This window comes from Psammomys obesus, unplaced genomic scaffold, assembly GCF_907164565.1.
Source record: "Psammomys obesus unplaced genomic scaffold, mPsaObe1.curated_primary_1811, whole genome shotgun sequence".
Taxonomy (NCBI): Eukaryota; Metazoa; Chordata; class Mammalia; order Rodentia; family Muridae; genus Psammomys; species Psammomys obesus.
This window is the reverse complement of record NW_026596162.1, coordinates 14,378,551-14,391,712: the sequence shown is the minus strand read 5'-3', so window position 1 is coordinate 14,391,712 and position 13,162 is coordinate 14,378,551. Positions and strand designations below refer to the sequence as shown.

Here is a 13,162-nt window from a genome sequence, read left to right as displayed (position 1 = left end):
GAGAGAGAGAGAGAGAGAGAGAGAGAGAGAGAGAGAGAGAGAGATTAAAAAAAAATTCCAGGCTTCAGGCTGGCCTCGGGAGAGCACTCACGTCACTCAGGGCCACACTGCCTACAAGATACAAGGAACCAACAGCCTAGAGCAGCGACAGTGGTGACTGGTGCTCAGGAAGTTATGCCTGAGTGTCCGTTACCTCTTTCTCTGTAACGGACTCTGGTCGCCGCCATATTCAGGAAACGTTAAGGGGAGTGCTCGCTCCAGCGTCCTCCGAGCTCGCTCAGGCATCCTCGCGCCTTCTTTATCTGAGCGGGTGCACAACGGACCGAGGCAGGGAGGCGGGGGAGGCAAGGAGCTCGCGCTAGAACTCCAGTAACATGCGCAAAGAAGAGCTCTGGGGTGAAACATAGAGCTTTGCAGCAGAGAAGAGCGTGCAAGTGGAGCCCCGCCCCTAAGCCCCGCCTCCTCCATGGACAGTGTAGCCTCCTTCCTTAAAACCAAGGATTACAAACCTTCCACCCATGCACTTAGCATCCTCACCGAAAACTGTTGAAAGGGTCTGGCTCCTTCTGGACCCAACACTTTGGATGACATTTGTCTCCTTTGCACCTTTCAAAGAAGACCATGTCCTCCGCCCATACTTTCTGAAAGCTCCATTAAGGAACACTTCTAGGCGGGAGGTGGGGGGGGAGGGGTGTGATTCAGACCCAGGAGACACTGTGAGACATGTTTTGCGCAGACTCTGCCTCTAGGGTCCTTCCTAAGACGTCCAATAAATGTCGGTTCACAAACGTTTCCTGTGAAATTTGTCATAATACCTTTAATTGAGACTTGATAGTCCGGGTGCCCCTAAATCCTCTGTTTCTTTCCCAGACCTCTGTCACAGCACGAGAAGTCTCTACCAGGGAAGGGGGCTCATGCTCTCCGGGTTCTCAGTCAGCGTCCCCACTCAACCATTTCCTAGCCACCCTTCTTGTCACAAGGCAAAATGAGCCTACTGCCTCCCAGCAATATGACACCAATAAGATGAGACACACATTATCAAAATGGGAACCAGACAAGTTTTGTTTAAAAAGGTGCTACAACCCACAGACAGAAGGGCACCCGCTGCTTCAGCCAGCGCAGTATCATCAGAAAATCTCACAAATCAAGTGCTGAACCTCTACGACTGTACCTGCCATGCTCCACCTTACTCACGCTCAGAACAAACATGAACCTGTAACAGAGCAAAATTATCTAACGCCTTTCTCTTCACGATAAAGTATCAAATATTTCATGCTACTCAAAACCTGTGCTTGGTGTCTTTGCATCAGATAAGTCTCAAAAACTCCCAATATGCAAATTGCAAATGACTCACAGCAGTGTAGAACATCTGCAGCTTCCACCCCGGGGCTCCTATCCAACATGCATTGTGACAGCATTTCTAGTCTGTCCAAAGATGAAGCTACAAAATGCAAGCATGATTTGCTGTGAATGCTTTTTGTTTTAGCATCCTGACATTAACAATTGGTAAGGCGAATTCTATTACATCAGAGATGGTCTTTTCCTGCAACAAAAGAAAACATGATTCCAGGGACACCAGCATATAAAAAAACAGGAAGATGGAAGCCTACAGCTAGTGAATCTGGGATCATATTGGAACTAGGAATAAGGTGAGCACACGCACACAGGTAGTGAGTGTCTATGCCTGGAAAATCAGGAACCGAGGAATGTTAAGCTCCTTCATCTTGGAGTAGGAGAGTAATTTCTCTCTTCTTATCCCTCACATTTAATTCTGTTCCCATCGAGAGGCTCAGGAGAGTCAATCTGACACATAAGCCTACACATTTTTTTTGGCAGTAACCAGATTTTTAGTTGTGTTGTAATGTCTGTTTGCAATAAAAAAAAAAAAAAAGACTCAATACGAGAAGTGATTTCAGCTCTGAGTGCTGTGGGCTACATGCTGGGTGGTGTCTTCGTGGGCTGGGGCTTCTAGCAAAGAGGACGATGGGTGAGACTATCAGGCCGCCGGGCACAGACATCCCAGCACTGCGCTGGTCGGGCACAGAAGGACTGCTCTGGAAGAATGGTACGCACATGGCAAGAAGAGCTATGGACCTCCCAAGGTCACGTTTTCAAACACCTCGCCCTCCTGTTACTTAGATCCTCTGTATTTGTCTGAATATATGTTCTAATTTGTTCTGAGTGAGTACAGACATTGTAAAACTGTTCAGGAGCCTCCCCTCTGTCAGAGGGATGCAGGCAGGACTCAGGATGGAGGGAATAAAACAAGGTCTACTGAAGAAGAAATGAAGGAAAGAGGGCATGAGTGGCCCCACTGTTCTGTGATATAAGAAAAAAAAATTAATTTTACCTAGAGGCAAACAGCAAGCATGTGCAGTCACCTCCAACAAGTATGCATCGTTTGAACGGACCCCAAGGTTCCGATGCACCTGCCACAAGCCCTCTCGGAATGTTCCCCCAGCCCTGTTTTCCTCTGCCCCTCCCCCACTTCAGAATGTTATACGCCACATTCTGGAGCTGTTTACTTTCAAACTTTTCTCAGCTCTGGCTGGCTCTCTTGAGCATCTGCCACGTATTGGTGACTGTCTGTGTGATTTACCTGAATCCTCTCACCATGGAGCCTAGCAGACAGGCATGGTTGCTGTCCAAGCCTGTAGGAATAGCTTCAGAAGGTAAGCCTGCAATATCAGGGTGTGGGGCCTGACTCCCCCTGCCACAGGCAATTCAAATTTGATGCCAGCAATGACCGACTGGACCAAGGAAGAGAGGGTAGACAACTCTGGACTTCTAAAGGACATCTCACCTGGGAGGCTGACGAAGCTTTTAGCAGAATGGACAAAGCCTGCAATGGAATGAGGTTGCCACAAGGAGACACACAGGATCAGGAGAAACCATAAGAAGACCTGGACTGGTTCTTGCTGTATGGGAGACAGGTGCCCCGAGCACAGTTCAGCGGCGTAGTGCGATAGTCTCTGGGTCGTTTCTCCAGGTTGCCGGAACTTGCTCTATGAAGTTATAGATCCCAAGAATGTAACTGGACCACCCAAGACCTTAGAAGGACAGTGCAGACAAATGGCTAGGCAGGAAACAGCTCAGTGGGCCCTGTCCGTGGGGGTGGAGGTTACCCCATCAACTGGCAGTCCAGAGTCCTTCCCACCCAGGGGAGGCTTCTCTTGTACCAGTTGGTTTGTTGGTGTCTTTGAGGCAGAGCAGTTGGGGAACATCAGCTAACAAAACGGGGGCTTGTTCTGAATTTTCAGACCCACATTTTAAGTATCAGTTTAGAGGTGTTGTCTTGGGACTATTGTGCAGTTCCGTTAGCCTGTCATTTAACAGTGATGGGAAGCCTCTCTTCCGACGCTGCTTTGACAAGAGTAAAGGGATGCAGCGTGCAGCTGGTTTTAGTGGGTTCTCAGGTGGTTGGCTTCCTTTTCCAGGGGCTTTGGAGAGAAGTGTTTGTCTTGGAACTTATTCTACTGTTGCTGTTAAGGTTAAGACACCTAGAACACGTGTCCTGGTCATCACGTGCAGGCCCACTAAACTTGGCTCTCTTTGATGGGGTCCTCATGAGTTCCCACTGAACTTTAAATAACTGCACCCCACTTGGCCCCTGGCTCAGAACTGTATTCCTGCCTCCCCCCCCACACACACACTCATTCCTTTATATTGGTGAGAGCTCAGACGACGAATAGGACCTAATGTGGTTCTCATTTCATGGTCAATTGTGACAATGCCAGTAGCAGTGATAATCCCAAGAAACCTCCCAACAGGCCCTCCACTCACCATTCCCTGGCCTTTACAGCCTTCCACAGCCACTGCCCGGCTTGCAAGGACAGGGTGTCAGGGAACCAGGTGGCTGTCTTACACACCAGTGCTGTGGGAACAGCTCCCAACATGGGGGGGACCAATGATGTTAGGCAGTGAGGGGCTGCTGAGTCTATCCCATCGCTGTTTCCTGTGGGAAGTATGAGGAGAGGGAGCAGTAGCATGGGTAGGGCCTGCTTCAGGGTCCCCTCCGGGATTGCAGGGTGCTGGCTTGGAGGATCGCTCGGTGGTGCTTTTGGTTTGTTGTGATGGATTAGAAAGGGATAGGGGATATTTGAGGGTGGAAAAGGAACACTCAGAAGGGGATAAGGTCAAAATATTTGAAACCTGCCACCTTCACAGAGGCCTTTCTAGACACTGGACCTCATCGACAGTACCTTGCCTCCTGTGAGCGTCAGTGCTGGGACAGTGTCCAGGGAGAGTCAAACTGACCTATTTCTGGGAAGAGAGCTAGAACACTGATGAAGTTTCTGCCAGGCATTCTTGAAAGAGCCTCTCGGAGGTGAAAGCTGAGGGTTCCTCTCCACAGACAGCAGTCAGGGAAGCTTGGTGAATGGGGAGGAAGATCCCTGCTGGAACCATGCTCAACCAGATGAACTTGGCGGGGCATTCACTCAGGGACATCTGCATACTGTACACTCTCCTCTTCCCAGTCTCCCTGGCTGCTGGGCTCAGAGAGCCGTCCTCCTGTGCCCTTTCACCTCTCCTATCCTTTCCCTCCTTTCTCTTCACAGCATCTTCACTGGGACAGAACATGAGCGTCAACCCTGGTGCCTCCATGCCTACATTTGCAACCCTGCCTGTTCTCCCACCTGCCCCCCAACCAGCAACCCAGTTATTTTGGGAGCCCCCGGCACCCCTTGTGACTACAGGCATCTCTCCCAGGAATCCTTTAGTGCTATCTGCCTTGCCTGGGATGTCTTTGGTGGCAGAAGATGGAAGCACTGCCCTGAGCACAGCTGTCCCTCTGAACATTGTACAGGTTGGGGCCCCAGGCAGGCCTGTGCACAATGCCAACATTGTCCTCACTCAGGTGCCCCTCAACTGTAATGTCCCCGGGACCCAAGGTGGCAGCATGGGGCGCCCTGCTTCACTCTTTATGACAACACCTGCTGCTAACACCTTCATTAATGCCCGAATTGCTTCAGCTGTCCAGCCCCAAGAAGGAACATGGGTCCTGGGACCTCGCCCTCCCACCACACAGCCAGTTGTCCAGCTGGTTCCTGTCAGGTCCCCAGTGAACTCAGCACCACCTCCAAAAGGAGCACACGGAGAGAGTGGCCCAGCCAACGTCCAAACCAGCTCTCCGGACAACTACTTGTCCAAACCAGACAGCGTCTATGGGAACTTCCGTCGCTGGCAGCATATCAAGACACTGGTCCAGAGGCACCTGTCCCAGACTCCTGATGTGGCAGCTTTCTCCTGCTTCCTCATGTAAGTGCCACCTGTGGCTGGAAGCGCTTCCTGAGGCTCCAGAACCATGAATGTGAGGTGGACAAGGAAGGTGCTGAAGGTTATGGGACCACTCCCGAGAGCCACACTCTGAGGGACAGCAGTGTCATACCAGGGACCCTGAAGTCCTGGAAGCTAGGGTTTGGACTCAGGCTTTTGATTCCATTTGGTAGTTCCTCTCTTTAACTCTTTATCTTCTAGCAGGAACCTGGGTGTTTAGGGCCCACAGCACCTTGAAGCTGGGGGTGGAAAAGAGCACCAGACCTCAGAGAGACCTGTGCACGTGGCCCAACCCCACTGCTGTGGGGAACTCCCCTTAGGCCCGACAGGCATTACACCTGCACTGGGAACATCTTTGCTCTCTGCCCCTTCTGATCCTTGGCAGGCATTTGCACTGCTGCCCCAGTCATTAACCCCAGGTTCAAGTTCTTTCTGCGCATTTTGCCAGCCAGCTCAGCTACACACAGGACCAGGTAGACTAGATGACTGAAACCACAGACACTTTCTTTCATGGTTCTGGATGCTAGAGACCCAGACAGAGCCCAGAAGAACCAGTTCTGGTGAGGTATCCATGCCTGTCTCACGGGACCAAAAGAGAACCTGGGAGTCTCTTCCCCCTTCCCAGAAAAGCACTATATCCCATGCTGCTTCATGACCTAAGCCTGACTACCACCCAAGGTCCCATTTCTAATGACTTTACTTCTGTTTTGTGGTCCATCTTCCATGTGAGGATCCAAAACCCCATTCATTCTCCCTCCCCCAATTCAGTGATATGTGGAGAACTCAAATGGCAGCCAGGGAAACAGACCTAAATCTTTGTGTTCGTGGTTGCCACACGGTTAGGGGTTCCCGGAAGATGACTCTCCACTGGGACAAGAACAAAGATGTTCCTGGGCTGGGGCTGCTGGGACTGGAGTGCGAGCTGTTCATTAGACTGAGTGGTCCTAATGACTTACAGCCCAGTGCTTCGGTCCCTGGCCCGGAGGAAGCCCACCATGAACGTGGAGGAAGGCCTGTGGAGAGGTCTGCAGGAATGGCAGTGCACAAGCAACTATGACCGTATGATCTTCTTTGAGATGGCGGAAAAGTGAGTGTGGGAGTCTTAAAGGAGGCGCATGGGGGGCTGTTTAGACACGGATGGGTCTGGTGAGCCGGGAAGCTCGAGAAGGGCATGCGCTGTGGGTTCAGCTCAGCTAGATTGGGTTTGGTGAGTTGGTTTCCCACATCCGGCCAGGAGGATCGCCAAACACTCAGGCTCCTCCTTGGTAATCTTGCTGTCCAGGAGGTTGTTCTCACTTCCTGGAGTGCTGGGTCACCTGCCCCATGGCCTCAGCAGCTCTGGCCTCATTGGTTATGAGTCTGTCCCTGCCTTTCTGTTAAGGGTCAGCTGGGAGAAGCAGCACATTCCAGCCCCATGGAGTCTCCCCCAGCACTGTGGGGCGTACAAAGGGAGCTTTGCATGTTTTCACGCTGCTACCTGACAGTGCCCACTGCTTTGTGACAGCAGAGGCCAATTTTCTTCAGCTAACCCTCATGTATTGCACTGAGTGAGACTCAAGAGAGGGCACACAGGAAAAGGAAGCCCCTTAGGCATTCCGAGGACGTGTCTCTGGTCTTTCTGCCTTTGCTCCATATGATGCCCTCATGCACACAGAGCAACAAACAGTTCTCAGAGGGAGGCAGCCACACCTCTCAGCTTCCTTCTGCTTTCTCCTGACCTCTCATGGACCGTTATCTCCCAGGTCATTCCAGATCTCCCAGTTTCAGCTTCAGCATCTCTGAATCTGGCCCGAGATCCCTGATGTTCTCCTTCAGTCATCTCTGTGGCTATCTTGGCAGTTAGGTGTGCTGTGTGGCTTTAGACAAGGTTCAAGATAGGCATTAAAGAGGAGAGTCACATGAAAGCCATACTGGAGACACTTCAAACTGACTTGATTCCCTGCTACCAAGAGATATAGGATGCCCCAGAGTTGTGGTTATGCCCCAAGATCAGACACTACACGGGACTGCACCAGACCATCCCAAGACCCTGTGCGCACAATCCCCTTTAGTAATCTCCTGTGCTGGGCCCTGGCCTCCCTCATCCCTAGGTTCACAGAATTTGAGAATGCAGAAGAGATGGAGAATTCGAGGCTGGAGATGGTGAGAGGTGTTCAGGGCCAAGTTCTTACAACCACAGCAAGGCAAGATCCTCCAAAGCCCCCAGCTCCTGAGGTGGTTGAGGAACCAGGTAGGGCTCACATACCCTTAGGTCTCTTATGCAGAGGCCAAGTCAGTCAAAATAGACTTCTGTCCCACATGTAGGCTTCTCCCTTCAGGATGGTGCATTTCCTATGGACCTGTGGTCCCTTGCAGCCCTTCATCTTGAACTGGGTGATCATTTAACTGGCAGTGATCATTGCCACTCTCTGCCCCCAAGACCCAAACACAATGTAATCAGGACCTGGGCACTGACTTTGGAGAATACCTGAAATCACATGACTGTGCTAGACATGCCGCCTCTCCCAAAGGTCCCTCTCACAGATCTTTAGAGAAGACTGGTTTGGCTCAGCCTACGCTGTTGTAGTTCCCCTGAACTGTCCTGTAGGGTGTGGCTGGGTGGAACTAGACCCCATCCATCATCATCCTTTCCTACCTCTTAGCGTGCACCTCCATGGAGACTGTCCCCAAGACTGACCCTGCCCACTTCCCAGCTCTCAGACGCCAGAAGAATGAGACGGCCATGGAGATTCCATCTGAAGCTGTGCAGGAGTACATGGATATCATGGACTGGCTGGACCGGCTTCCGCAGTCATTCACAGGAGAGCCCGAGGAAAAGGAGGACGAGGAGGACATTGGGCTGGAGCAGGAAGATGACTTGTACACAGACACGGGACTCCTGAGCTACATTGATGAACTCTGCTCCCAGAAACACTTTGTTGAACAAGTGAGCTGCGTCTGGAACTCTGGTGTGGGCCAGATTCTGCGTGTGGTATCCCACTCCTTGTAACTAAATCTGCTTCATTCCTTGCAGAGCTCTCTCTTCCTCTTCCTCTTCTTCTTCCTCTGCCTCTACCTCCCCAGCCCCCCTCGTGTGTGTGTGTGTGTGTGTGTGTGTGTGTGTATGTGTTGGTTGTTATCATGACTTGTCAACAACATAGGACCAGACAGGCTCCCCCTTGGCTTGGATGGTCCCTGATCCTTTCCTTGGATGGTCCTCAAGTCCTTTCCTTCTGTTTATAGGTGGAGGCCATAATAAACCCCCAGTTTGTGGCAGAAATCCTATCTCCCAAACCAGAGATGGACATACCAACTCTAACCAAAGAGCTGGAGTATGAGGAAAAACTCACTGTTGACCAGGTAGACAGGGAAGGTGAACACCAGGGACAATGGGGATAGAGCAAGAGGTGGACAAGAGACAACCAAACACTAGATACACAGGAGACAGAGAGACACTGGGTAAGCTGAACCAGCAAGGAAAAGCCCTGACTGGAGCGAGTGCTGAAGGGTAGCAGGTGGACAGGGAAAAGAGTAGACTCTGCTCGTAAGATCCATCTGACCTTGACTCACCCCAGCCTGTGGGGAGTCAAGGCATCCTGCCTTGGGCTTCATGCGGAAGGGGATGAAGGTATGGATAAGAAGGGAGTAGGGTGAAGCGCACCACCACAGGGAACCAGGCACCGTCAGCTAGTGGAGTCGGTCTCTGACACTCACAGAGTTGACTCTTCCCTGGGCTGCCTTCACTTAATGCTTTGCCCCTCTGGTCCTTCCCGGGATGTGCCGGCCCTTATGTGCCCATTTCCTCCTGCAGCTGCTGAAGAAGCATTGTGTGGCTTTGAAGAAGGGAGGCGAGAGGGCACCTCTGAACCCCGGTGCCCCCCAGATACCTGCCAGTGCTTCCATACTGACTGTCTGCCAAGGTGCAGAGACACGTGACAATGCTCCCCAAAGAGGATGCAGTGCACAGACTGGCTCCTCACGAATGGCTTCCTTAGACCAGCAGTGTCCTGGAGCCACCAATGCAGAAATATGGGGACCTAAGCTTGCCACTGTCCTCCTAGGTAGCCGAGCTTCGCCCTCACTGGCAGACATCGGAGCCACTGTTATTCCTCGTGGCAGAGGAACCCACTCCCAAAGCGCGGGGTACAGATGTGCAGGGAGCCTCAGAGGCACATCTGGTACTGAGGAGCCCTACGAACCACTGGGCAGAACCATTGAGGACAAGGAGGAGTTTCCCAGCCTGTCCTTCCTCCTGTCTTCCCAGTGCAGGCTGGTGCCATGGAAACTATCTCGCCACTTGTGCCCCTATGCAGATCTCTCTGACTCTGATAGTATCCCCAAACCATCTGCAAAAATAAGGGGCTTCAGTCCTGATCCATCTCCGTTAGCCAAGTCTAAGAAGCGAGCCTTCATTGGAGGCTTGGCTCCTGTGGCTAAGAGGCCTAACTTGGGGCCTGGTCATGGGGTCTCTGAAAGGCCACTCTCAGTTCTGGAGCTGGCTCATCTCTCGCAGCCTCAGAAGGGGAAGCATGAGACACTAGGTACACGGAAGAGGAAGAGGAAGAAAAGGCATTGAGCAGCCTGTGTGATGTCCCCTCAAAGTGGGCATAGATCTCACCCTGCCTCTATCCCATACCCCCAGAATGAAAACAAAAAGCAAACCAGGTCCTGCTCACTCAGGACTGACCCAGCTGGTGCTAAGGGGAGGATCTGGAAGGTTGGAGACACTGGGAAATAAAGACAGCATGAGGGTTGGGGCAAGCAGTGAGAGGGCGCTATCACTTTAGGAGTCTGTAAGTTACCATGAATAAAAGTGGTTTCATTGAAAATAGTGTGAGGGCTGTGACTTTCATTCTCACACCTCTGCCGCTATGAGGAATGAGGAGATATTGAGGGGGAAATTTGGACATGCCGTGCTCTGAGGTGCTCTGGATTTACTCATCTTGGGAGAATGCAGACTGATTGCAGGCTCCTGGAATCCTAGTCCTCACCTGGTTACAGGGACTTAGACGTGGGTGAAAAGGCTAATCCAGTTCTCAGCTAGCCGGGGACTTCTTGAGTAGGTGGTTCAAGGGAAAGCCCCAGCATTTAGAGAAAGGGGCCAATGGGCAGCCGAGGATGTTCAGTTGACACCTTGAGCCAGCGCCCATTTAACAGTCGGCAGATGCCGTGTTTCCTGACAGTGACAGAAGAAGCGTTTTTGTGTACTCTGTTTTGTAGCTCCTCTTAGTTTTTCTTCACTGGGGACGAGACACAGGGCCTCTATGCCAGGCAAACATTCCACCTCCAAACCATCTCCGCAGCCTCCTTTACTTTTTGACACTGTCTTCCTAAGCTGTGCAAGTTGGCCTTGAGCTCACCCTGCAGCCAAGCACAGCTCTGGAGATGTCACCACCACCTTGTAGCTGAGCTTACAGGCCTGTGACCTCGGGCTCAGAATGAAGCTTCACAAGCATTCTAGCGCACAGTTGAGGGAAGGTCCTCAGACCTACGTGCACTAGGAGGACTGGTGAGGGGCTCTTGTCTGAAGGCTCTTGGCCAGGCTGCCCCGTTATGGCCAACTGGCTAAAACATCAGCTAGCCTGGTTGTATCCGCATGTAAGCCTTGACTATTACTAAGGACTGACTTACATGGGTCTCAGAGGAGGCTCAGGGCAGGAGAGGACTTGGGTTAGACGTAGGTATCAGGCTAGTTTGTGGGGTTTGCTTAAGCTATGACCTCACAGCAGGTGCTTTTTGTGTAAACCTCTGCCCTTTGACCTCATTTATTAAACTTAATGAATTATGATGCTTAAGTCAGCACTCTCTAGTGGTTCATTTCTGATCCTCATCTTCGTCCTCTCCACCCTTCATGCTATAGTCCTTCCTTGGTGTGTTCTTCGTCCAATTTACCCCAACAAGCTCTTGCACATGTATTGAATGAGTTTCAAAAAGCACATGAGGATGAATCCCCTGTCACTGAACAGCAGTGAAGTCTTCCACATGAGGACAGGAATAAAATTCCTGGTAAGTATAAGCAGGAGGAGCCATATTAATTGCTCTCTCCTTGTAGTCCATTGGTGCGACACCGATTGAAGGTTCTCCATAATGTGCTGAAGGAGAACCCCAACGGTAGAAGGCATTCAAGCCAAGTGTTTCAGATGCCCTTCTATCCCTGTGATAAACAGCACCACCAAAAGCAATGTGGGAGGGAAACGGCTTATTTCATCTTACAGCTTAGCTCATCACACAAAAAAAGCCAGGGCGCAAACTCGAGACAGAAAGCTGGAGGCAGGAACTGAAGCACGGGATACAGAGGAATGCTGCTTCCTGCTTTGCTCCTCGTTGTGAGCTCAGTCGGCCTTTCCACATCTATCATTAATCAAGAACGTGTCCCATAGACTAGCCCACGGGCCAATCTGATGGAGGCAAATTCTCAGCTGAGGTTCCTCTTGCCAGAAGACCCTTGGCTTGCATCAATCTGTCAAAACACCAACCGGTACAGCACATTACACGGAGTGTGGTGCTGTCATTTCAAGGATATGCCGGAACATCCTGTTTCTTTTCACCCTACTCTTTTGGCTGGGTACTGATACTAATTTTCTTGGATCCCTGAGTACTGTCTCAGAATTCACCATACACTGGGCAACCACAGAAGTCCTACTTTAGTCTCTGGGAATGCCTCCAGAAAACATCTGGGCATCTGGGTTCACGGGTTCAGGACATGGATCCCTCTATAAGTGCAAAGTAGAAAGACCCATTACCTATTTCTTGCCCAGTGATATTCTGAGAACATGCTGAGCACCAGTAAGCATTCACGTGCTGCTGCGTGCGCAATGGGTAAGCCTCAATATAGAAAGCCACTTTTGAGAAGAACATTCCAAGGCTGTTTGTGCATTTTCAAACACGTGTAAATTAAAGTGCATGCTTCTAAACAGTACATGAGTTAAAAGATAAACTCAAGGAAAATTAAAGATTAGAACTGAGTGAAACTGTAACTCACTGGTAAATCATTGGTAAGAGGTAGATAAGTGGTGGTTAGTGTCTTAGAAATAAAACGGAGATAACCTAGAACCCCTGCACAGCTCTAGCACATGGCAGCTCAGTGTCTAAGTGGGATCCCTAGTAAGGGGAATAGGGACTGTCTCTGACATGAACGGAGTAGCTGGCTCTTCACCCTACACCCCAAGGCTGCTGGCCTCGGGCTGTGAGACTCCCCAAAGCTGCCCTCTGACTGCTACATGCACACCTTGGAACACACATCCCCAACATGGATAAATAATGTAATTTTCAGAATAGCCAATGTGGACAAAAGACAGATACATAAAACTCTAAAGCTTTCAAAAGAAAATGCAGAAAAATCTTCCTGATTCAGAGTCACTGCCTCAGCCTTGGCAGCAGGAACATGATGTGGAGGATGGAGATGTGGGTGACTGGACCAAAATCCGAAGCTCTCGCGGAACAGAAGCCTCTGTTCAGGACCGTGCAAGGGTGTGTATGCATGCCATGCACAGAGCCCATTCAGAGTTTCCCCATTTGTGTTTGTGCACGACATATGGGATCTTGCGGACACCACAGTCAAGATGTGGGACCCTCGCATCCACAGGAAGATACCTGGTGTGACTTTTCACAGTGTCACCTGACCCAGGCAGCCACACATCTGTTTTCCATATATACATGTGTGTATGTATATAATGTATATATACATGTATACTTATGTATGTATATGTGTACATATATGTGTGTACATTTGTGTGTATATATATCTGTATGTACATGTGTGTATGTATATATATACATGTGCATGTACATGTGTATATGTGTGACATGTGTGTGCATGTGTGTGTATGCATGTGTATGCTCATGTGTGGATGTGGATGTGTGTGTACGTGTTTATATGTGAATATATATGTGTGTGTGTGTGTGT

The 13,162-nt window shown here is 50.5% G+C and overlaps 1 protein-coding gene across 1 annotated transcript; it reads left to right on the top strand.

Moving 5' to 3' along the window:
- The first annotated feature begins 2,614 nt into the window (after window positions 1–2,614).
- On the top strand, window positions 2,615–9,832 carry LOC129667563 (NUT family member 2-like). Its single transcript, XM_055595256.1, has 7 exons — window positions 2,615–2,672; window positions 4,560–5,259; window positions 6,236–6,364; window positions 7,368–7,507; window positions 7,920–8,203; window positions 8,500–8,616; window positions 9,068–9,832. The coding sequence occupies exons 1-7, from the start codon at window positions 2,615–2,617 to the stop codon at window positions 9,830–9,832; spliced, it is 2,193 nt and encodes a 730-aa protein (XP_055451231.1).
- Window positions 9,833–13,162: the final 3,330 nt, after the last annotated feature.